The sequence below is a fragment of the Monodelphis domestica genome, chromosome 1 (assembly GCF_027887165.1).
Source record: "Monodelphis domestica isolate mMonDom1 chromosome 1, mMonDom1.pri, whole genome shotgun sequence".
In the NCBI taxonomy this organism is placed as follows: Eukaryota; Metazoa; Chordata; class Mammalia; order Didelphimorphia; family Didelphidae; genus Monodelphis; species Monodelphis domestica.
The window spans coordinates 734,410,724-734,436,110 of NC_077227.1; the positions used below are offsets into that span (position 1 = coordinate 734,410,724).

At 48.0% G+C, this 25,387-nt stretch overlaps 1 protein-coding gene across 5 annotated transcripts in view; it reads right to left on the reverse strand.

Moving 5' to 3' along the window:
• SMOX (spermine oxidase) overlaps positions 1-25,387 on the reverse strand; it is a 59,757-nt gene that overhangs the window by 13,061 nt on the left and 21,309 nt on the right. For 3 of the 5 annotated variants that reach the window (XM_056813666.1, XM_056813662.1, XM_056813674.1), the window contains exon 2: positions 2,646-2,880. In XM_056813666.1, the coding sequence (XP_056669644.1) occupies positions 2,646-2,853 (208 nt within the window). In that variant the 5' untranslated portion in view covers positions 2,854-2,880. Of the gene's footprint in view, positions 1-2,645; positions 2,881-3,571; positions 3,623-4,190; positions 4,513-25,387 lie in introns of those variants that run through there. The other 2 variants (XM_056813682.1, XM_056813656.1) reach the window with 2 other exon arrangements.

The window sequence follows — 25,387 nt, forward strand, 5'->3', positions numbered from 1 at the left end:
CCTCCCCAGGAGGCATCTCATTATTGGGGCTGAGCTAAAAATAGGGCCCGGCTCCCCAGAGGGTGTCCAGGGAGGGGCGAGGACAGCCCTGCGCTGCAGCCCGTACCTGCTGGCGTCCAAGGCCTGATAAGTAATACTAATTACTTTGGGGACTTTCTATTTTCTATTTCTTTTCTATTTTTTAAGCACGTTCCTATCTGCCTGCACAATATCCCCTTGTCTCTAAAAATAGGGGAGGTGGGGACAGCTGGGTGGCTCAGTGGAGAGTCAGACCTAAAAATGGGAGGTCCTGGGTTCAACTCTGACCTCAGACACTTCCTCGATGGGTGACCCTGGACAAGTCACTTCACCCCCATTGCTAGCCCTGATCACTCTTCTGCCTTGGGAGCACTATGTCACATTGATTGTAAGATGGAAGGCGAGGGTTTAATAGGACTTAATTCAAACCCCAGAACCACCAACTCACCCCAGGGCCCAGTGGATGCTTCTTGTATAGATAGCAGCGTTTTGGTTTTGGTTTTCTTGCTGGACCAGAGGGGACTCTCTTCTCCTTCTCTGGCCTAGACCCTTGGGCAGCCAGGCTGGGAGGAAGCCCACAGGCTCTCTCAGAATCTTGCTTTTAAATTCATCAAAAAAAGACGTGGGATTTTTAAAATATTAAAATAAAACAACACTATTGGTAATAGTATTGAAATAAACTAAAAATGGATGTTTCTTAATAATAATTATTATTCTTGAAATAAAATAAAAACTCCTCTAATTCTAATACAGAAGAGCCACCAAGGCTAGGCAATCCAGGTGAAGTGACTCGCCCAGGGGAACACAGCTAAAGAAGTGCTCCCTGGCCAACCCTACTACGCAGGACTACAAAGGGACCAATTCGATTGACTTGTAATTGCTCTTTTTTTCTAAGTTCTTGGATCTAAGGATTAGAGCACCTCAAGTTCTGTTCTGGGAGTCAGGTCACTCATCCCTGAGCCTCAGTTTCCTCATCTAGATGAGAGCCTTTCTGGGGAGGAGCTTCTCCAAATGGATGCAGACACCGACCTCCCTGTCTAGTTCTAATAAGTCTAAGTAGGCAGGGCACTTGGCAGATAGAGGGCTGGGTCTTAAGTCTGGAGTTCAAATCCAGCCCCAGACACTTACTAGCTAGAGAACCTTGGCCTTGTCACTCAACTTGTTTGCCTCAGTTTCCTCATCTATAAAATGGGGGTAACAATAAGTGTACCAATTCCCAGGGCTGTTGTGAAAATCAAATGAGATATACACCAGATACACCAGAAGCACTTTGTAAACTTGAAGATACTCCACAACTGTTATTATTTCCTCATTTTGACAGGTGAATAAGGGGGGGAGGGGAGGGAGAGAGTTAAGGTGGTTTGTCTAGCACAGAGTTTGTAATTAGATTAGTGGCTAGGATTAGAACCCAGGGCTCCTGGCTCACAGAAGCACCAAATAAATAAAATGGCTTTTAAGGCCCTTCCAGGTTCTCAAATTCTGCAAATGTTAAACCTGGAAGGAACCCTAGAGAGTGTCCAGTTCAATTCTGATCAAAGGGGCCCCTGGAGGATCATGTAATCCAGGCCGAAGAGAAGACAATGATGTGGAAAGTGCATATTGTCTGGGCTCGACTCCTGCCTGTACCTACTAGCTGTGTAACCCTGGGCAAGTCACCTTCCAAAGCAATCAACTGGAGCTAGTACTTGTGTCCCCACTTCATTTGTGAAGCTCGCATGAAATCTATAAAAATAGAAAGACCAAAGGCAAAGTTTGCTATAGAAGGCAGCTAGAATTGTTCCTTCGCTTTATAAATCCCAGAAGCTCAGAACTTCAGCGTTGGAGCCAGTCTCAGTGAATCGGAGCTACAAGGGGACCCTAGAAATCCTGGGGCTCCACACTCCTATCACAGAGGATGGGAAACCCATAGGGGGAGGCAAAGGAACTGTAGGCATCCTGACCCACAGCCCCAGTTCTATTAGCAGCTGAGTGACGCCCCTCCCGAAAATCACTTCCTTCTCTGGGCCTCAGTTTCCTTATCTGTACAATGGAAACAACAGTCTTGACACCAACTACCTGAGAGGAGCTTTCAGTACCATTACCCCAGTTGTTAGGTTATCACCCAAGGCCACAGATAGGTACAGTTGACGTCACAGCTGAGAGCAGCTCCAAGTTCTTCCAATATCTCTATCCTTCCTTCTCTCCATCCATCCCTCTCTCCCTCCATTCTTCCCTCCATCTATCCCTTTCTCCTTCTCTCTCCTTCCCTCCATCCCTCCCCCTTGCCTGCTTCTGTCCTGCCTCATGCCTTGTACAAATAAGCCCAAGCCCTGGGCCTTCTCCTTCAACCATAATGGATAATAATCCTGGCTTTGGCCTCATCAGGTTACTTTCAGGATAAAGAGCTCCAGAAACACAGGAACGAGCATCTAATGATGGGATCCCAGGGAGAGGAGGAGAGGGAAACAGAGGAAGAGAGGGAGAGGAGGAGGAGGAGAAGGAAAAGCAGCAACAGACAACGACGATGACGATGACAAAGACAACGAAGAAGAAAAGGAGGAGGAGGAGGAGGAGGAGGAGGAGGAGGAGGAGGAGGAGGAGGAGGAAGGAGGGGAAGAGGAGGGACAGAATAGGGCAGGGTTCCTCACCGAGTTTCACGCTCTGCACGCGGCCTCCGATGCGGTCTGATGCCTCGAGTACTATGACATCCGTGAAGCCGTGCTCCAGGAGGGCTTTGGTGGCAGCCAGACCGGCCAGGCCAGCGCCGATCACGACCACTCGCGGTTGTCTCCTTCTCCGCAAGCCACGACTGAGAGGGTCATCCGCACTGTCACCAGAGATTTCACAACTTTGCATACCGTCCGCGCTCTCTTTCTAAGGAACCTATAGGCAGGAGACAGCAGGGAAGGGGGAAGAAGAGAAGGAGGAGAAGGCTGAGCCCATCAAATTTGTCATTTATCCATCCATCCATCCATCCATCCCTGCTTGCATCCCTCTTCCTCCATCCTTCCTTTCATTCCTCCCTCCATCTATCCCTTCCTCCTTCCACCCCTCCATCTCTCCATTCCATCCATTCATCCCTCTCTATCCTTCCTTCCTTCTCTCCATCCATCCCTCCATTCTCCCATCCATCTATCCCTTTCTCCTATTATCCCTCCTTCCTTTTCTCCATCTATTCGTCCATCTATCCCTCCCTCCTTCCACCCCTCCATCTCTCTCTTGCATCCATTCATCCCTCTCTATCCTTCCTTCTCTCCATCCATCCCTCCATTCTCCCATCCATCTATCCCTTTCTCCTATTATCCCTCCTTCCTTTTCTCCATCTATTCGTCCATCTATCCCTCCCTCCTTCCACCCCTCCATCTCTCTCTTGCATCCATTCATCCCTCTCTATCCTTCCTTCTCTCCATCCATCCCTCTCTCCCTCCATTCTTCTCTCCATCTATCCCTTTCTCCTTCTCTCTCCTTCCCTCCATCCCTCCCCCTTGCCCGCTTCTGTCCTGCCTCTAAGAGTGAAATCCAAAAACTGATTTGCCCAGCCCAGACCTCCCAGGCACCCCCATCAATCATTCACCATTATTCCCCAGGATCAGGGGAGATCCCAATCTGCATCCTGTGTATGACACAGACTGTGAGGAGCCTTGGAGTTCATTGAGAGGGGCCTCTCGGTTAACAAATGATGAAATTGTGACAGAAGGAGGTACAATGACTGGCAAGGGTCTAATGGGCAGAACCAGGATTCAAACCCAGTTCCTTTGATACTGAAACCCAGATCTCTCATTGCACTTCTGTAAAAACTCCTGGATTTCAGTTCCCGTCTGTCACATCAGAGGGTTGGGCTAATGACCCCTGAGGTCCCTTCTGACACTAAATCCCCCTCCCAGATGGAATTGAATAAATGAATGAATTTTTATCCTTGAGGAAGGAATTTCCAGAGAGTGAAGGGATTAGGGGTACAGAGATTCCCCCCATTTGGGCCTGAGAATCCCAGCAGGCCAGCTCTGTTTCCACCCCTCATCAGCTAGTGAGGTCCTGTCTTTGCATAGCCAACGTGTCCCCCTGACTACTGACCCCAAGGCAGGGGCAAAAGAGGGGGGGAAGGGATGAAAGAAGGCAACGGTTCCCCAGCATCCCCCATGAACAGCACCCACGCCCTGGCTTCCTAGCCAGCCCCTGCCCATTCACCCCCTTACACAGAAAAGAACAACGCCAATGGCCAGCCCAGAAGCCCTCAGGTGCCTAAAGCCAAGGATGGGCTTGCTGGTCTCTGCCTCCAGTTACCCAGGTCAGGTTCAGAAAGGGCTCCCGAGGGATCCCCTGGAGACTCTTCCTCTCTGTCTTTACTTTTCTCTGGCTTTCCTTTGCCTTCGCCTTCTTCCCAAGTTTGTCTCTGTCACTTTGTGTGTCTCTCTATCTCCCTTTATCTCTGTGTCTCTCTGCCTCTCTCTCTGTCACTGTCACTGTCTGTCTCTGACTCTGTCTGTCTCTCTGCCTGTCCTCCCTCCCTCCCTCACACACACAACCTAAGGAGGCTGGTAATTTGGTGGGAAGGAAAATGGTTCCCGCCCTTCCCCTGGAGAGTGCCACGGAGGCCTGAGATGTGGCCTCTTTTATTCCAGGCTGGTTTGGGGCTGCTTTTCCCCTACCAGTCTTCTCCAGTCACCACAGAGCAGACACTTCAAGGCTGGAAACAGAGGGCTCCGTACAATGAACAGGGTGGGTCAAGGCGGTGAGACGCCCAATTAAGTGTTAACCCAAGGAATGGCATCCAGCCCCGACCCCTCCTTCCTCTCCGAGGTCCCTCATGGATCCCACTCAAGAGGGGCCCTGCCTCCTGAGCCCCCACACCAAGCTGGGCCTTTTTAGGCTAGAAGAGAAGGGGCCAAGAGCCAAGGAGTCTCCGGCCCCCAGGTCTTTATATATGCCGTCCCCCAAAACTGGAATGTATTCCCTTTCTACCTCCTCCTTTTTGGAACCAAGCCTCAACCTACCTTTCCAGCCTTACTGCATGGTCATTTCCTTTCCATTCTCTCTGGTTCAGCCAAATGGCCCTCCTAGCTGTTCTTCTACAACATTTCCCATCTCCACCCCTTTGCACTGGCTCTGGACTCCCTCCTTCTTGAATGCCTTCTTAAAATCCTGTATTTCCTTCAAAATTCAGCTCAAATGCCCCCACCAACATGAAGCCCACCCTGGTTTCCACCATCCTTTACCCCAGCTGCTTGTGTGGTCTTCCTGGAAAAAATGGATCTGGCATATATTTGGCACCTGCCCGGGGTTTCCCCCATAGAATGTCAGCTTCATTGAAGGTCGGCACTGTTTTATCTTTTCAATACTGGATTCTCAACATCAGGGAAGCTAGGTAGTACATTGCGATAGAGTGCTGAGCCTGGAGTCTGGAAGACCCGAGTTCAAATCCAGCCTTAGACCCTTAGTAGCCATGTGATCCTGGACAAGTCCCTTAACCCTGTTTGCCTCAGTTCCCTCATCTCTAAAATGAACTGGAGAAGGAAATGGCAAACCACATCAGTATCTCTACCAAGAAAACCCCAAATGAGGTCACCAAGAGGTGGGAGTGACTGAAAATGAGTGAACAGCAAAAATTCTCAACATGTAGCCCAATGCCTGGTTCACAGTAGCTCAATAAATGCTGTCAATGGGTGGCCTGGCATCCCTGGCTCCTTCTGAGGTCCAGGTCAAGGGCTCCTCTACCCAGACACCTCCCCAGATGCCTCCAGGGCCTCAGTACTCTCTCCACCCGCTGAGATGACTTGGTCATTATTTTACGACCCATCAAGCCTTTTACTGAATGACTCCTGTTTGCCAGGCCCTGGGACAAGCCAGAGTGGAGGATGAACAAGTGCTTCTTGAACTGAAGTGAAGTGGTCTCTGCCCCCAGAGCTTCCTCCAAACCCCTTCAAGAATGGATCCCCCCAGCGTTAATCACTGCCTCGGGGAACTTCAGGGACTGTCACCGAGGACCACACCCTCTGGGACCTCTGAGGGTTGAGAGTTTGGCAGCTGAGTGGGGCTGAAGGAGTTAAGGGTGGCTCTCCAGGCCTGAGGACCCAAAAGACAAGGAGGAATGAATGCCTTCCACCAGAGGGTGCCCCATTGGCTCGGACCCTGGGGTCTACAGCCTCAACCCCTCCTGGCTGAAACTACATCCCTAAAAGGAAAGCTATGAAAGCTGAGCGAGCATTTCAGCACCCACCTCCAGTACCCTCATGCAAAACAGGCAGGTCATCAACCCTTGGGGGCCAGGGCTCCTCGGGACAAAGGTTTTGTCTCCTCTGACACTCATCAACCAAGGCTTAGCACATCCAGCAGCTGCCCTGAGGTGTGAGGACCAGCCACCCTAATAAACTGTCCCCCTTAAAGCTGGTCTTCAGATATCCCTTCTCCTGGTTCCTAGCTCCCCACTCCTCTAAGTCAGGCAGAGAGTATGGCTAGGCTGGTGCCCATCTGCTTCCCTAGTCCCTTCTCTCCTCCCTCTCCTTCCTTCTCTCTTTCTCAGTCCCCTCTTCTCTCTCCTCCTCTCCCCTACCTCTCCTTCTCTCCCTCTCCACTCTCTCCCCACTCTCCTTTCCCCCTCACCCTTCTCTATAACTTCTCTCTTTCAGTCCCCTCACTTCCTTTCCCTTCTTCTCTCCTCCCTTTGCCTCTTTCTCTTTCCTCTCCTCCTTCCCCCATTTTCCCTCTCTCCCCATTCTCCTTTTTTCCCCTTTACCCTTCTCTATCACTTCTCTCTCAGTCCCCTCATCTCCTTTCCCTTCTTCTCTCCTCCCTTTGCCTCTTTCTCTTTCCTCTCCTCCTTCCCCCATTTTTCCCTCTCTCCCCATTCTCCTTTTTTCCCCTTCACCCTTCTCTATCACTTCTCTCTCAGTCCCCTCGTCTCCTTTCCCCCTTCTCTCCTCCCTTCACCTCTCTATCTCCCTCCCTACTCTCTCACCCCTCCTATCTTCTTCTGTCCTCCCCCATTTCTTTCCCTCTCTCCCCCTTCTCTCTCTCTTTCCCCCTTGTCCCTTCTCAGGCCCCTCACCTCCTTTCCCCGATTCTCTCTCTCATCCCCTCACTTCCTCCCTCCCCCAGCAAAACATCCCATTCCTCCCCCTTCTGCATGGTATTCTTCAGAGACCAAAGGCTTTTCTTCCTGTCTCTCAGGTACTATATTTAGAGGAGAGGATGTGAACCGTGGGGAGGAGATGGGTGAGGTGACGGAGGTAGGGCTGGGAACAGTGATATTGCCGGATATTTTTATGATTTGGGAAGGGAAAGGCCCCCATCGCAACACTTTCAAATCCCCTAGACCTCAGCTCCCTCCCCTCTGATGCAGCTGCCGGATGTAGCCCTGTCAGGTTTATAAACACTCACAGCGTGCCCAGGCGGGCACCATGCCAGCTGCTAAGCATTCTGCTGACGCAACCAGGGCCACCAGAGCAGCAGAGGCGTCCGGCAACGTGGCGCTCACTTCCTGCCCCAACCCCAAACACATACACGTGGCTCACCAGGAAACTACCCACCTCACTGGCTGCCAGCCTGGGTGCTGATGAAGCACCTGCAGAAAAACCTCCCAGAAACATTGCTCTTTCTCCTACTACCTAACCCAGTGCCTGCTCATTCTGGAGTGACATGCACAACTTCACCCCAGTTTGTACATCGAGGCATTTCTCTTCAATCCAGCTCAGAGGAGAGTCCGAAGAACGAACTCAGAAATCAGAAGACCTGGGCTCAAACCTCAGCTCTAATGCTTATGACCTCTGTGATGTTCAGCAAGTCACCCTCCATGGACTAAATGGTCTCCGAGGTCCCTTCTAGATCCATAATCTTATGAAGGTCTCTCTCTTATGCTACTCCAGTTTCCCTCCTCCCTGCCCTCCTGCTTGCTCACAGAGCAATGGAAAGGTCTTTGTCTCTGCTGTTAATCAATCAATAAACATTTATGAAGGGCCTACTATGTGCCAGGAACTGTGCTAAGTGTTAGAGATACAAAAAGAGCAAAAGACAATTCCTGTTCTCAAGGAGTTTATTATCTAATGGGGGAGACAGACAACATGCAAATAAACATATAAAAAACAAGCTATATTTGGGATGAATTGGAGAGGGAAGGCACTGAAATGAAAAGAAGTGGGTGCAGGCTTCCTGTAAAAGATGGGATTTTAGTTGGGATTTAAAGGAAGCCAGGAGGTCAGTAGTCAGAGCCAAAGAGAAAGAGCATTCCAGGCATTGGGGACAGCCAGAAAGAATGCCTAGAACTGAGAGATGGAGCATCTCATTTGTGGAACAGCAGGAAGCCAGTGTCTCTAGGTCAAAGAGTATGTGTGGAAGAAGAAAGGTGTAAAAAAGACTGGAAATGTAAGGTCTTGGAATGCCAAAAGAATTTTGTATTTTGCCCTGGAGGTAATAGGGAGCTACTGGAGGTTAAACGGGAGGTATCATGGTCTGACCTGTGTTTTAAGAAAATCACTTTATTAGTGGTTGAGGATGGATTAGAGTAGGGGGAGACACAAGGCAGGCAGACCCCTCAGCAGGCTATTGAAGGAATAGAAGTGTGAGATGATGGGGTTGTACCAAGATGAGAGCAGTGTCAGAGAAGAGAAGGGAGAGTACCAGAGAGATGCTGCAGGTGAAATTGACAAGGGATGCTGGAGAATTGACATTGACAAGAGATGCTCCAGAGCTGAAACTGACAGGACTTGGCCACAGTTCAGACTTGGGGAATGAGATAGTGAGGAGTCCAGGATTGGAAGGGAGGTGTTGCCCGGAAATAGGATAATTTAGGATAAAAGGTAATACGTTCCATTTTGGACATGCTGCATTTAAGATCTCTGAAAGTCAGTTAGAGATGCCTAGTTAGATGACCTCAATTGGAGGTCATCAGAGAGACAGGGACAGGAAAGGTAGGTCTGAGAATCATCACTAACTCCATGGCACATGATGAGAGCACTAAGTGAAGTAGGATAAAGGGAGAAGAGAAGAGGGCCAGGACAAACCCTGGGGGACACCTATGGTTAGAGGGTGTGATCTGGAGGAGGATCCAGCAAAGGAGACAGAGGAGGAGTGGTCAGAGAGAGTGAGAGGAAGAGAACCAGGAGAGAGGGATGAAAAGTTGGAGAGAAGGGAATATCCAGGCCACAGAGAGGGAGAGATGAGTGAGGAGTGTGAAAAGGCTGTCCTCCTTCTGTCCCTTGCTATCTGTGACACCCTAGGCAAGTTATTTAAGCTCTCCTGGCCTTCACTTCCTCATCTATAAAATGAGAGTGTTGGCCTAAATGGTCTCCTTCCAGTTTTAAGTCTCAGATCCCATACAATTTTTTAATCAGAAGATCTGAGTTTGAATCCTGACCCTACCACTTACTCAACTGTTTGACCTCAGGGGAGTTAATACTTATTTTATATCACCTCTCAAGGCCCAAATTCAAAATCAGACTAGAATGAGAGGACTGGATTAGGCAGCCTCTACAATTATTTCCAGTTCTAAATTCTTCCAGTATTCCTCTGCTCCTTCATTGACAATGCCTGCCAACTTCCTATTTCTTCCTTAGCCTGGCATTCAAGGTCTGCCCCAGTCAAATGCCATCCTGTCTTGGATGATTATTACCTTTTGTGAGCAAGTCACAGAATCACCGACGTTCCTCCTCCCAAAGCCAATCCCAGGGGAAATGGTGGCCATGGCCCCTTGATATCGCCTCATTGCCCTTTATGAAAAAAAGGCAGCTAGATGGGATGGTAGATAGAGCACTGGACTTGAAGTTAGGAATTCTTGAGTTCCAGTCCAGCTTCAGATATTCACTGTGTGACTGTGGGCACTATGTAGCCCTTATCCTTTCTATGCCTCAGTTTCCTCATCTGTAAAATGGGTATCATAAGAGCACTTGTCTCTCAGGATTACTTTGAGGATCAAATTAAACAAAATTCATAAAGCATTTGGCAAATTTTAAAACACTACATAAATGCAAACTATTCTTATTGCTAGTTGTTTTCACCTTGTGAAATGAGCAATAGCTTTGGAGTCAGAGGCTCTAGGCTCATGTCCTACTCCCATCATTGACTAACTGGGTGCCTTGGGCAAATCTTTTCCCTTATCTGGGGGCTTGATGGGATGATTTTGAAGGCCCTGTTAGGGCTCTATATCTCAGAGCCTGTGATTCTGTGATTGTCTAGGCCCTGTGCCCAGTGGTGTCGGGAATATATGTTGGCTAGAGCGCACTGTTTGCCCTCAAGGAGGTTCTAATCTAGTGGAGAGACAAGAAAGGGACACAAATAAACAGAAGACAAATAAAAGAGATGGGAGAGATGGGAGGAAGGAAGGAAGGGAGAGAGGAAGGGAGGGAGGGAGAGAAGGAGGGAAGGATGTGAACCCAGCAGATAAGTATCAAACCCTAAGAGTTGTCCTAGCCTCACTCACACTCTCTCTCTCACACACACACACACACACACACACACACACACACACATTCAATCTGCTGCCACAAGCTTATTGATTTTAGGATTAGGTGAATACACCTCCTCTCCTCTGCACTGCCCCCAATTCTGGTGCAGGCCCTCATCCCCTCACACATGGACTATTGCAATCACTGCTGATGAGCCCATCTCCTTCTTCCATCTCTCTGCCTCCATTCAGCTGGCAAATCAATATTTCTTTTTTTTTAAATAATATTTTATTTGATCATTTCCAAGCATTATTCATTAGAGACAAAGATCATTTTCTTTTCCTCCCCCCCCCATAGCCGATGCATGATTCCACTGGGTATCACATGTGTTCTTGATTCGAACCCATTGCCATGTTGTTAGTGCAAATCAATCTTTCTAAACCAAAGTCTGGCCATTTCATTCCTCCTATTCAATAACCTCCAATGGCTCCCTATTACCTCTAGGACCAAATATATAAAATCCCAGCCCCTTCTTACACCTTACACTCTCCAGGAATACAAAGGTCCATCGACACCAGCCTCCTTGCTCTTCCTCCCACAAAACATGCCCTCTTGGGCTCCAGGCATTTTCCCTGGACCCCTCTCCCTCCTCATCTCCATCTCCTGGCTTCCTTCAAGTCCCAGTTAAAATCCCACCTTCTCCAGGCAGCCTTTCCTGATCTCTCTTAATGCTACACCCTTCCTTCTGTTGATTATCTCCTTTTTACTCTCTCTGTGTCTTGTACGTATCTTGATATACACATGTTGTCTCCATCCTTGCGAGCACAGACTGATTTTTCCCTTTCAGTGGTTAGCACAGTGTGTCTGGCACACAGTAGGCGATTAATAAGTGCCAGCTGACTCAACTGCCCTTTGCCCCCACTCAGCACACTGAATGGAATCATTTTGTCCAGCCCTCTCATTTCCCACGTGGGTAAACAGCAGCCCAAAGAAGGGGAGATGTGCACAGCCCTCATGTGAACCTGCACCCTCAGTGCCCTCCCCACTCCACAGTGCCCTCTCAGGAGCCAGGGGATCCCAGCCCTAATGCCAATGCCAATGCTAATGCCAATGCCAATGGCGAGGACTCCCCCCACCCCCCACTCCAGTTCTCTTTGGGGACATAAATAAATAAATAGGAAAGAACATCCGGCTGGCCCTCTGATCTGTATGCAGGGCCAAGACAGAACGCTCTGTGCTTGTCTAGCAGATAAAGGAGAGAAGAGAAAAGGGAGGGAGACAAGGGAGGGGAGAGCTCGAGGGCTCAGTGGGGAAGGAGGAACACTGGCACACAGGGGCTCTCCTCCTCCTCCTCCCCACCACCCGGGCAGAGGACGGGTCATCCAGAGGCCATCATCCCATCTAGCCTCCCGCCTTAGCACCCACAGGAGATGGAGTTCCCCCTTCCCTTCTCCTCCAAGCCTGGCCCCAGTCAGTGCCCTGCCTCCACCCCAGGAAATGCTCCCTGAGCTTAGGGCCTCTGCATGCCAGACTCAAGCAGAAGAATTCACTCTCAGAGCACAACAAGGCTTTCCAAGCACTTTCCTGACCATCCACAAGTCCTCTGAAGGGAGCAAGGAAATCTGAGTAGTCCTACTTTCCAGATGAGGAAACTGAGGCACCAGTCACAAAGGCAGAGCTGAAACTTGACCTGAAGTAGCCTGTGTCTCAGGCCTGAGGTGAGAACTTCTGCTCCTCCTTGGCCCCCCAGTCAGGCACAGAAACACCAACCCTACCACCAGGAGAGCCCAGCTGGGAAGGCAGAGGCCCTGGCAGCCAAGGTGAAGGGGACAGGGAAGAGGGAGCCCATGGGGACAACTTGCCCTTTAAGATGAGTTCAGGTGAGAGGAGGCAAGGCCCTGCATCCAGGCTCTCCAAGCACTTTCCTCATCTTATCCTGTGAGCTGAGTCAGCCCCACGTCACATGAAGCTCTGGACCCAGTGAGTCGCTGACACTGCTGGGAACTGGGCGAAGGGGCCAGCCGGCCCACCCCTATGGACAGGGCTCCCACAGCCGTTCACACCCCCCCAGCCTGCCCCAGAGAGCTCAGCCGACCAGGGTTAGGGCCCAAGGCTCCAGTAGTCAGCGGCCAGGGTTGGGGGGTCAGTGGTCAGTCTGTGGCCAGGACGACAGACAGAGGCAAGTCTGGCCATGGCAGCGGTCAGTTCTTAATGAGCTCTGGCCGGGGCATGCTGTGGCCATGGATGAGGTTGAGTGTGTGCATCAACCCCTGGTCAGGGTTAAGGGTCAATCTACAAGCAGGGTCAGGGGTCAGTCTCGCCTGAGTCTGAAGCTCATTGGTCAGAGTTAGGGACAGGTGTCAGTGTACGGCCAGAGATAAGGCGAGCAGGCCTCCAAGAAGGAGGGTTAAAGGTCAGAGCTAGGAGTCACTCTGTGCTCTATAGCCAAGGCTAAGTGAATTGTTGGACCAGTAGCAGGGACTGGCCCAAGGCCAAAGGCCTTGCTCTTGGCTCAGTGTAACTCATCCCCAACGGGAAGGCAATCTGATTAGTCCTACTTTCCAGATGAGGAAACTGAGGCACAGAGGGGATTACCAGTCATGAAGGCAGAGCTGAGACTTGAACTGAAGTAGCCTGTGTCTCAGGCCTGAGGTGAGAACTTTTGCTCCTCCTCAGCCCCCCAGTCAGGCACAGAAACACCAACCCTACCACCGGGAGAGCCCAGCTGGGAAGGCAGAGGCCCTGGCAGAGCTGAGATGAAGAGGAAAAGGCACATACGCAGCAATAAAAACATGAGACTATTGACCTGGGGACAAGCCTTAGATTGGGGCCCCACTCCCTAAGCATAAGCATCTACCTCATCCCGCTCTCCTGGGGATCCTGGCACAGCCTACTGGTCACAGGACACATCTAATAAATGGTGAGAACTAGTCAGCTGCCACGCCTGGTCTGCACACTGGATGGTCTGCCTCCGTCTCTCCTCCATTCCTACAAAGCTCAACCCAAGATCATTGGTTCCATTTCCCAGATGGGAAGAATGAGGAAGCAATGACCTAAAGGTTAGGACTGACTCTGGGACCCCTCGCTACCATCTCTCTCTACAAGATTCAATCCACCAGGAACAGTGGATTGAGAGCCAAGTCTAAAGACAGGAAAGAGGAGGGTTCTGGATTCCAATCTGACCTCAGATCCTTCCTAGCTGACTCTGGGCAAGTCACTAAACCCTCTCTTTCACCTTAGAACCATTACACACAATTAATGATTACACAATATTTACTCTAAGATGGAAGGAAAGGTTTTTTAAAAAAAGATTCCATTAACCACTCAAAGCCCATAAACACACACATGTGCACGTACACACACACACACACATTCAATACAAGGTAGCTTGGAAATAGGGGCCCAGCAGCTGAGTAGGGCAGGAAAGGCTTCATTCGGACATGAATTGAGCTAGAAGAGACAGAGACCAAGGAAAAGAGAGAAAGAAAAGGAGAGACAGAGAGACAGTGTGAATCTTAAAACCACTCAGACTCTACCTTAGAACATTTGGTTAAGGCTATTCCCTTATTGTAACAAATGGAGGTACTTAATCAGGAATGCATTGAGAACTTTAAAATTACTCCACCCTGCTCAGACAGTGCCTTAGAGGAAGATAAAGTTGTAAACTCCTGATTGAACAATGAAAATCCCTAACATACCTTATAGTAAAGCTAGATCCTTAAGGCTATTTTTAGATCTAATACAAAAGGGTGCTAAGTACCTATAAAGGTTAAATTAATCACTAAAAAGGTCAAACAACTTACAAAAGGTATGAAGTGTTAATCTACTCAGAGAAGGTGATAACAAAAGAAGATGTGAACTAAGAATGGCCAGTCCTGGGAAAAACATCTACTGTGATTGGTAGATGTGAAAATTTAGGGGAGGTGACATAAGAGAAATTTCTCTTTAAAAGGAATTGGCTCTCTCAACTTAGAGTGAGTTGGATCTCAGACTAGTTGGAGTAGCTGGGCCTCTGAACTTAGTTGGAGTTTTGCTTGGGATAAAATCTTGTGGTGAGTGGATAAAAGACTGACTTAGTTTTCTCTCTTAAAGAGAAAGGCCTAGGCCATAGGCCTTTTCCTACTATTTCCTCTTACTCTGTCTCTCTCCCTTTCCTTAATTCCTTCATTTGTATTAATTAAAATCTCCATAAAACCCAGCTGACTTGGGTATTTTCATATTTGGGAATTTTTCCCATGGCAACCACTTATTTTTTATTTAAATCAAGACACTAAAAATTATCTTTACAGTTTAGCAATTCACAGTCTTGAAACCCACATTTTTGCAGTTACAACAGAGATAGAGAGACCAAGAGGCACAGAGACAAAGAGACCAGGAGAGAAACAGAAATGATAGACGAGACACAGGAGAAGGCCAAGGCAGGAAAGAATGATTCTTCTCAGTCTCTTCCATCACCTGGGCCCCTTCCACATCCTGGGGAGACCGAGGGGCCTGTTCTCACAGGGACTTTTTAAGATAATTGAAGGAAATGCTAAATTTCAATTTGAGGTCTATGAAAATAGAGACATAGTGAATAGTTTTCCCATCCACGTTCTTGGATGGGAAATCCAATCGTGGCTCTGAGTGGTTTGTGGACCCCAGGTTAAGAAGCCACAGGACAGAGCATGAAGGGGGCTCCCCAAGGGATAGCAGGTGCTGAGTGATAAGCTAGGAAAGGGAACAGAACATAGAGACCCCCAAAATTCATGGTTGGCTTATGATCCCCTTCCTCCAGAAGGCCTTTCCTTGGTGAATTCTCCCCAAGTTCATCTGCTTTGAGAGTGGCTTTTCCCTCCAGAACCCCCAAACATTTTATAGCAGCTGAAGTCTTCAGAAGTACTTTGCACACATGATCTGGGGCACAGGAGTCTGAGGACAGATCTGAAGTCCAGACCAACCTGTGTGATCTTGGCCAAGTGACTTAACCTCCCCATGATCCTGCCATCTCATTTGAGACTCAAAATAGCTCCATGAAGTTGGAGCTATTATTATTGTTATTCCTTTTTCACTGAGAAGGAAACAGGGCCTCAGATAGGTCAAGTGAGTTGTCCAGGATCACACAGCAGTGTTATCTTTGCCTAGCTGGGGCTGGCATGGTGCCTGGCACACCCTGTAATTGGTGTTTAATAAATTATTAAATAAATAATGAATACAGAACTAAATGGAACCAGCTACTAATACCGCCACTAAACTAACTGGGTGCTCTTGGGGAAATCACCTATCCTTGGGAAACCTCATTTGTTGTGCTCAAGTCCTTTTTCAGTGGTGTCTGACTCTTCGTGATCCCATTTGGGGTTTTCTTAGCAAAGACACTAGAATGGTTTGCCCTTTCCTTCTCTGGCTCATTTGACAGATGAGGAAACTGAGGCAGACAGGTGAAGTGACTTGCCCAGGGTCACATCGCTGGGGACTCATCTGTAAAATGGGAATAACAGTTGCCTGACTCACCTCAGAGGATTGCTGAGAGAACCAAGCACAAGAAATCTTCCAAAGCACTAAATATAAGCTCTGTGGACGGCTCGTATAAGCTCCCTGAGGGCAAGAAATGTGAATGCTGACTTGAGTAGGGAATGAAGTTTGCTATCAAACTTGGAGTCAGGAAGATCAAAAGTCTAATCCTGCCTCACTGTGTGACCCCAGATGAGTCACTTAGCCTCTGAGTGCCTCACTTTCCTCAGCTGTAAAATGGGAATAAGAAGAAAATTCACCCCAAAAGGATCAAATAAAGCTCTGCAAACCCCCAGGTGCTGGTGAGTCGGTTGTTCGTCATTGTGTCATTTCTCTGGAATCCCCAAGAGGGAGAAATGGCCACGGCTCCCCTCCTCAGGGTCTGAGCCGGGACAAGCTGGCTTTGGACATGGCAGCCTCGGCCCAGGGTCGGATGCCACAAGGACCCCAAGGGGAGGGCCACTCCCACTGGGCACTGCCTGGGGAGGATCCCCACGTGCTCAAAGGACAATGCCAGTATTCTTCAGAGCTTCCAAACCCCCAGAAATCCTGGGCCGCCCGCCTCATGCACCAGCCAGAGGGGGCCAGAGGCCGCTGCGGACAATGGGGCAGCTGTGTGTGCAGGGACAAGGAGGAGGAGTCCTCTCCCCTCCACCACCCTCACACACGGACGGACACACAGTCACACACAGTCACACACACACACACACACACACACACACACACACACACACACGGCGACCCCTGGGCAAACCGACTGACTGCTCATCCAGGTGGCATCTATGGCCAAGCGAGTGAAGGCCTTGGGGGGACTTGGCCAGTGGGGGTCTCACTTTTCTCATCTGTAAACCTGGGGAAGAGGAGAGAGCTGGGCCTGGTTTGGGTCCCTCCACGAGCTCAGGCTCCTTCTCTCGCTGCCTGCCTGCACTGAGGTGGCCACGGAGGGATGGGACGCCCAGCCCTGACACCTTTGCTGCCTGTTAGCGGGCCAGGCCCGAGCGAAGGAGCTTTGGGGGAAGATCTAAGAAATGGGAGCCCAACCAAGCTGACGTCCTGGCCTCACCATAATGAGAGCTTCAAGGTCTACAAAAGGCAGCCCAGCAACCCTGGGAGATAGGTGCTCTATTAACCCATTTTCCAGCTGAGAAACTGAGGATGAGAAAGACCAAATGCCTTGGCCAGGATCACACAGTAAGATTCAAGGTCTAGGCTCAGATCTTCCCAACAAGTCAACAGAACCCCGGGCTGCCCCACAGTACAGAGTCATATTGGCAGGAACTAATAAAGTCTTGCCTCTGGGCTATACTGGCCATGCAGCTCTGGGCAGGGCACATCCTTTTCCTAGGCCTCAGTTTACCCCTCTGTAAATTGGGGTGACAGGATGACACGGTCTCCAAGGACCCTCTCAACGATGCCGGCACATGATTCTATGACTTTTGGCAAGCCTTTTTCCCTCCAGGAGGAAACATTTTTTCCTCCATAAAATGATGATACTGAGCTCAATGGCCAGGGTGGCTCCTCCCAGCTTTCCCCAGAATCCTGGGGAGGGGGGGAGGTGGCTTCCTCTTTCTGGGCCCCGGGCACCTCTCCAAGGCAAGAAGTGGCCCCACAGGTCTGAGCAAGAAGAATTATCCTGTGAGGGAGCTGGGGGGTGGGGGGAGCCTTGGGGAGGCACACAGGCCAACCCCCTCATTCCAAAGGAGACAGTGAAGGCCCAGAGATGTGGCATTTCCAAGCATCACACAGCCAGATCACAGGGCACCTGGGATGCTGGACACAGCCTCTTCCCATTAGCCAAACACTGCCTGGAGGTGTCCCTCCTGAGGCACCAATTTAGGGCTAGGAAGATGCTCTGAGAGAGGAGGCACCCAGCAAGGGGGGCCTGGGGGAGCTGCCCACACAGGCAGGCAGAGGTGAGGACAAGGCAGAGCATCCATCTCCCGCCCTGATAGATGCTGGACCAGAGCCACATTGGCCTTCGTCATTCCACCCCTTGGCATTCCTCATTTCCTTTCGCTCTCATGCCCAGGATAGCCGTGGACAGGCAGCCCACACTGATGCCCTGAGTGGCCACCATCCTCTCTCCAAAAAAGAAAATCTATCTGGGATGCGGCCAGAAGCCCCTGGCCCTCCCAAGAGACAGAGGCAGGGACCGGGTCCAAATTTAGCCCTTGGGTGTTTTCTCCCATTCAGTGGTAAGCTCCTTGCAGGCAGGAATAGTCTTTTTTTCTTATGTGTATCCTCAGCACTTAGCCCAGGGCCTGGCACATAGCAGGCACTTAATGTTTATCGAGGGGCATCAATAGATAGAGCCCAGCTGTGTGACCCTGGGCAAGTCACTTAACCCTCATTGCATAGCCCTTGCCGCTCTTCTGCCTTAGACCCAATACTCAGTATGATTCTAAGACAGAAGGAAAAGATTTGCTTGTTTTTAATTTTCTTTATGGTAAAACAATGCTGGAATAACCTATTTCGGATTATCTGCTGCCTGGAGAGGGGAGATGGGAAGGAGGGAGAGAATTTGGACCACAAAAGGTCAGAAACCAATGGTGAAAACCATTCTTTGTGCAATTGAAAAAAAATAAAAGGGATGAGCTGATAAAAAATGTTTTTAATTCAATTTACTGAGAATAAATTAAAAACACCACAAATCACAGCAAACATTAATTACACGTTAAAATTGATTCAACAAGTAGCCCCCGAGGACTCTCACGTTGGACTCCAGGCCCCTGGTGCTATGAAAGTTTGACTCTACAGGTAGAGTCTGTTTATAACTCAACAAAGGAAGGCAGGGATCAAGTCACTTTGGCACGGGGACGGACCCTGGATTTTATGCCTCCTGGGCCCCTTTTAGGACAGGAAAGGTTTCTGGGTCATGGACCCTTTAGGCAGGTGACTTAGCCAAGGTCACCTTGCCAGGGTGTCAGAGCAGGCCTTCCAGACCCAAGTCTGGCACTCTCTCCCCTACACCAAGATGTCCAGTAGATTTTGTGAATCTATAAGTCTAAGTCTCTGTACCTACCAGGTCTCCATTTCTCCATCTATAAAATGGGCATACCTCCCCTCCCTACCTCAGGGACATTTTGGGGAGATTTTTAAAGGCACCAAGAAACTCCAGCCAACATTTCTGGATCCTGTCCTGCATACCAGGCCCTGTTCTAGGTGCTGGGGTCTTAAGCCAGGTCGAGATTTGCACTCACTGCCTCAGAAATACTTTTATCTCATTGCCTATCTTCCTCACTGCCTGGAGAGCTCCCTGAGGACACAGGCCCAGCCTCCTTCCTCGCTCTCCCTCCCTGGTGCCAAAAGACTGGATCAGGAGGCCTAAATCGGGCCCTTGCCAAAGCTGTAACACCTTGAACAAGTCACCTCCTTTTTGTGTGCCTCAATCTCCCCTTCTGTAAAACAAGATAGTCTGGAAGTTTCCTCTCAGCTCTAAAAGCCTCCACACAGGTAAAGCCCTAAAACAATACTAGCTAGTATCATTATTATAACTGTTACTATTATTATTGATATTATTGTTGCTATTGTTGTTATTACTATTATCATTGTTACTATTACTATTATCATTATTATTGTTACTGTTATTGATATTACTATTAATGCTATTGCTATTATCATTGTTGTTACTATTACTATTATCATTATTACTGTTACTATTATTGATATTATTACTATTATTGTTATAGCACTATTATCATTAATATTACTATTATTTATATTATTTATATTATTGTTACTATTTATTATTACTGTTGCTATTAATTATTATTGATATTATTGATATTATTATTTATATCATTAATATTATTGTTACTACTATTACTGTTACTATTAATTAGTATTTATATTATTACTGTTATTGTTATAGCACTATTATCATTATTATTACTATTATTTATATTATTAATATTGTTGCTCTTTATTATTACTGTTTCTATTAATATTGCTATTATTGTTTATATTATTAATATTATTGTTACTGTTAATTATTATTACTGTTACTATTATTATTGCTACTATTTATCATTATTGATATTATTACTGTTATTGTTATTATTGCTATTGATGTTGTTGATGTAGTCTCTCATCCAGACCAAAGCTGAGCCCCAGACAGACAAGATAGGGAAGAGGAAGGCCCAGATAAGTCATTAGCCTTCCGTCTTCCAAACTAAAACCTGCTCGAGGCCGGTGAAAGACTCACTCAGATCACCGGAGACACAGACAACCTGAGCTCCCAAACCATCGATGCTGAAATGCCTCTGTAGGCCGAGTGGATCAAGGCCTAGGGCTAGAGTCAGGAAGATCTGAGTTCATATCCAGCCTCAGACACTTACCAAGCCGCTTAACCTCTGTTTGCCTCAATTTTCTCATCTGTAAAATGGGGATAATAGCAGCATCTACCTCCCTTGTAAAAGGGCTGTTCTATACATGCTCATTCCTTTCCCTTCTCCAAAGAATAAGAAAATATTACAGATAAAAATAAAAAAGTTGGGGAAGGGGCAAAGCTTGGTGGCCTGCGGGACAGCCTTGTAAATATGATCCAGTCTAAGTCCCGCATTTGGTGTTTAAGAACTCAGGCCTAAGAGGAGGTCCCTGGGCCATGCCACACTGACCACCAGGCATCCAGGACACAACAAAGCTTAAGAATTTCTGCTCTAGGAGGCAGCGAGGCAGTGCCATGGAGAACATCTCATTTTCCCACGTTCAAATCTGACCTCAAACACTTATTTCTTTTAAATCCTCTTCCAGCTTAGAATCAATACTATGGACTGGCTCCAAGGCAAGAGTGGTAAAGGCTGGGCAATGGGGGTTAAGTGACTTGCCCAGGGTCACACAGCTAGGAAGAGAGCACATTTGAACCCAGGACCTCCCATCTCCAAACTTGGCTGTCCATCCACTGAGCCACCCAGCTGCCCCTCCAAATTGTTGTCCTCTTTATCACCCCCCTTCCTCCATTCCAGCCAAAAGGCCAACTTGGGGTTCTCTCTCTGTGACCTTCTGGAATTCTCTTTCCCTTCCCCTTTCTCTTGGAATCCCTCACTTCTTTATCCAAGCTCAGCTCCAGGGACCCCATGTGCCCAAGGCCTCTCCTGATTCCTCCATCTAAGCTTAGCACCTGCCCATCCACAGCCAGGCCTGGTGGTTTTCTGCCTCTGGGGTATGGCCTCCAGCATCCTCCTCAGCTCTGGCAGAATGAAAGCTCCATGATCTTTGATACCCAAGGAAAGGTGCCACTTTCATTTGTGCCCTTGTATTTCCTGGCACAGCACCTGGCACAGGGGTTGGCACTAGACCTTTGGCATAGGGAACTTTCCAACAAGGAAACTCCTCTAGCAACAGAGCCATGCCCTGTCCCTCTCCCCATCTGCTCTGCCATTTACAGTCTGAGAAAACTGCCAGGAGGCGGTGAGAGTTTAGGTCCCTTGCCTCAGTCACACAGCCAGTTTCTAAGCTCAGACTTGAACTGTGGCCTTCCTAACTCCAAGGCAGGCTCTCTGCCCAGCAAGCTACATTGCCCCCTGCCTGCCTCTGGTATGGAGTATGTGCTTAATAGATGTCAATGACACAATCTCCTTTAATTCTCATAATAGCCCTGTGGGCAGGGCAATAAAGGGATTAGCCCCATTTTATTGATGGGGAAACTGAGGCTTAGAAAGGTTAATTAGCCCCAAGCTATAATAAACCACAGTTTGGTGATTTTAGGCAAGTCTATATCCAAGTCACTGCCTAATGAGAATCTACTTGGAGCCTCTCAGTATAATGGACAGAGCCAGAAGGACCTGGGTTCAAGCTACCCGTGCCCACCTGAGACCCAAAAGACCTTTAATAGTTGTGACTTTGAACAAGTCATTTAACTTCTATTTGCCTTAGTTTTCTCATTTGTTGGGTGAATAATAGTCTCTACCTCATAGAGTTGTTGTGATTATCAAATTAAATGAGAGAGAGAGACCAAGAGAGACAGAGATATGAGATGAGAGAGATAGTTGGATGGATGAATGGATAGACCTAAGCAGAGACAGACAGACAGACAGACAGACAGATAGATAGACAGATAGACAGATAGATAGATAGATAGATAGATAGATAGATAGATAGATAGATAGATAGATAGATAGATGGGTGGATAGATAGAAAGATAGATAGATGGATGGATGGATAGATAGATGGATAGATAGATAGATAGATAGATAGATAGATAGATAGATAGATAGATAGATAGATAGATGGGTGGATAGATAGAAAGATAGATAGATGGATGGATGGATAGATAGATGGATAGATAGATGGAAAGATAGATGGATAGATGGATAGATAGATAGATAGATAGATAGATAGATGGATAGATGGATAGATGGATAGATGGATAGATAGATAGATAGATAGATAGATAGATAGATAGATAGATAGATAGATAGATAGATAGATAGATGGATAGATGGATAGATAGATAGAGGGATAGATGGATGGATAGATAGATAGATAGATAGATAGATAGATAGATAGATAGATAGATAGATGGATAGATAGAAAGATAGATAGATAGATGGACAGACAGACAGACAGAGACAGTCAGACAGGCAAGCAGACAGCTACAGAAATAGAGATGTAAACCGTAGTCACGTATAAATTCAAGCTATTATTTTAAACTGTTTTTAAAGACCGCAGGCTAGAAGGAGCTCTCATTTCTTTCTCCTCTCCCCCACCAGAAGCTAGACTACCCTTGTTTTTGCTGATGTCTAAGCTGAATCACTGGGAGTAGACATATTTCTTTGTTCTGTCTGCAGGGCCGCCTCCTGGTGCTGGAAGACTGTTATTAGAAGACCTTCCCAGCCTTCCCCTCCCCATCTTCCAGAGTTCCCCTGCCAATAGCTCCAGGCCAGCTGCTAAAGGGTCAGGAAAAACAACCCATTCAGCATTTTCCACCAAACCTTTCATAATCACTTAACAAGAATTTTTGCTTATGAAAAACACAGCCCAAGTATCCAGTTCCCTTTTTGCCTAGCCCCTTCCCTCCTGTCTGCTCTATGAATAGCCTCCAGCCAGAAGGGTCTCATGCCCAAAGCCACACTCATGAGCATATCATCCATCAACTACCCGCCCCCCCCCCCCGGTCACATGTCCATCTAGACAATCCCAATCCACTTCCTGTTGTGACCTTGGAGAAGTGGCCTCACCTCTCTGGGGCTGAGTCTTCATCTGGGCAATGAAGAGGCTAGTCTAGATGGCCTTTGGCATCCTTTCCAGTGGTCAATCCATGATCTTATGATCATGGTCCTTTCCAGTGCTGATTCTCTGGAAGCTGAACTTTCCAAGACACAGAATCAGAAGACTTCAAGTCCAATCTTTAACTGACCAACATTCCCCTCTCCAATCCCGACAAATGAGCTTCCAGTGACCAACCTCTCAAAGAAGAGTATAAACTCAGGGAGGAGAAAGAGACACAGAGCAAGAGAGAGCGAGAGAGAGAGAGAGAGTGAGAGAGAGAGAGAGAGAGAGAGAGAGAGCGAGCGAGAGAGAGAGAGAGCGAGAGAGAGAGCGAGCGAGAGAGAGAGAGAGCAAGAGAGCGAGAGAGCGAGCGAGAGAGCGAGAGAGAGAGAGAGCGAGAGAGAGAGCGAGCGAGCGAGAGAGAGAGAGAGCGAGAGAGAGCAAGAGAGAGAGAGAGAGAGCGAGAGAGAGAGCGAGAGAGAGAGAGAGCGAGAGCGAGAGCGAGAGCGAGAGCGAGAGCGAGAGAGAGAGAGAGAGTGAGAGAGAGAGAGAGAGAGAGAGAGCGAGCGAGAGAGAGAGAGAGCGAGAGAGAGAGCGAGCGAGAGAGAGAGAGAGCAAGAGAGCGAGAGAGCGAGCGAGAGAGCGAGAGAGAGAGAGAGCGAGAGAGAGAGCGAGCAAGCGAGAGAGAGAGAGAGCGAGAGAGAGCAAGAGAGAGAGAGAGAGAGCGAGAGAGAGAGCGAGAGAGAGAGAGAGCGAGAGCGAGAGCGAGAGCGAGAGCGAGAGCGAGAGAGAGAGAGAGAGAGAGAGAGAGAGAGAGAGAGAGAGAGAATGTGTGGTTTTTTTGGACATGATCAGCATAGGAATGAATTTGTATATTTCTTAGAAGAATGTTTTATGTTTCCACTGGAAGAGGGTGAGATAGGAAAGAAATAAAATAGATTTTTTATTTAATTGTTTTAATTACTTTTTTAAATTGAGAATTTTTTGAAGACTTGAGAGAAAACCCACTACCTCCCATGGCAGCCCATTTCATAGGAGTATAGGTTTGTTAAGATTTATTATAGGATAGAGTCCAACTTCTTCATTTTGCAGATGAGGAAACTGAGGTTCAAAAGTTAAGAGACTTGCCCAGGGTCACCCAGCTAATAAGCATCTAAGGAACAATTCAAATGTAGGTCTTCTTGACTCTTAAGATAAGTACTGTATTCACTACACCATACTGGATAGCTCTCATCATTAGAAAATTTTACCTTACACCTGACAAAATATGCCACAATGGAAAGCAGGCTAAGAGTCAGTCAGAAGACCTAGATTCATATCCTAGATGCCACTTAGTACTTGTACAATGGTAAGCAAAAAAGTTAAACTTTTCAGGCTTCCATTCCTTATTTGTATTTAAAAAGGGAAGGGGATGGGGCTAGATGATCTCTGAGGTCCATTTAGACCTAAACCTACCATCCAATCACTTAAAAACCTGTCTGCTCTCAGTAGCCCGTGGCTGCTCATCTCATCTCGTCTCATCACTGTTCTCTGGTTCTTCTGAATTCCTCTTACACTAACTACCTTGTGTCTTGCTCATTCATTGCTCGAAGTTCTGCTCCCCAACAGAAGTCCAGTTGTCCCCAGCACAAAGGTCATGTGTTCTCTTTCTTCTGTCTCACTCAAGAGGCCCCAGCACAAAGCTGGGCACATGTAAGGAGGAACTGATTGCTTAATAACAGAAAAAAATAAAGAAAGTGGACTTGATTGGGAGAGGGCCACTCAAGTGGATAAGGCAATGCCATGAACAGTGGCTAGAAGATAAGGTAGAATAGTCATCTCTTGTTTTCATTCTGTTTGCTCAGCTAAGGACAAAGGTCATGGGATGGGAAAGAACAGAACAAACACAGCAGATTGAAGGGGGTCCCAAAAGCCCCTGCTGGCTCCCTCTGAAGGCTGCGCTCCCAAGCAGCATAGTAACACAAGAGCACAAAGCAAAATAAATGAGGGTTTGTGTTTGACGTGAAACGAAGTCAAGAGACCTGAGGCCATGGCCACCATCTTGTCTCTTCACTTAGTCCCTGTCCCCCTCTCCTGCCTGGTGGCACTCGTTAAATGGAAGGAGAAGGAGTCCTTCCTCTGCTCCCAACAATCAAGAGTCAGCTTTGGGGGAGTCAAGAGGGACAAGAGCCAGGGACCATCAGGAGCAATGTCTTACTCTTGGTAAAGACTCCTACTACTAGCCACTTCCTAGCTGTGTGACCCAAGGTAAGTCACTTCATCCTGGTTGACCCAGAAAATCACTCTGGTACCTTTGCCAAGTGTTGGAGTCTAGCTAGATT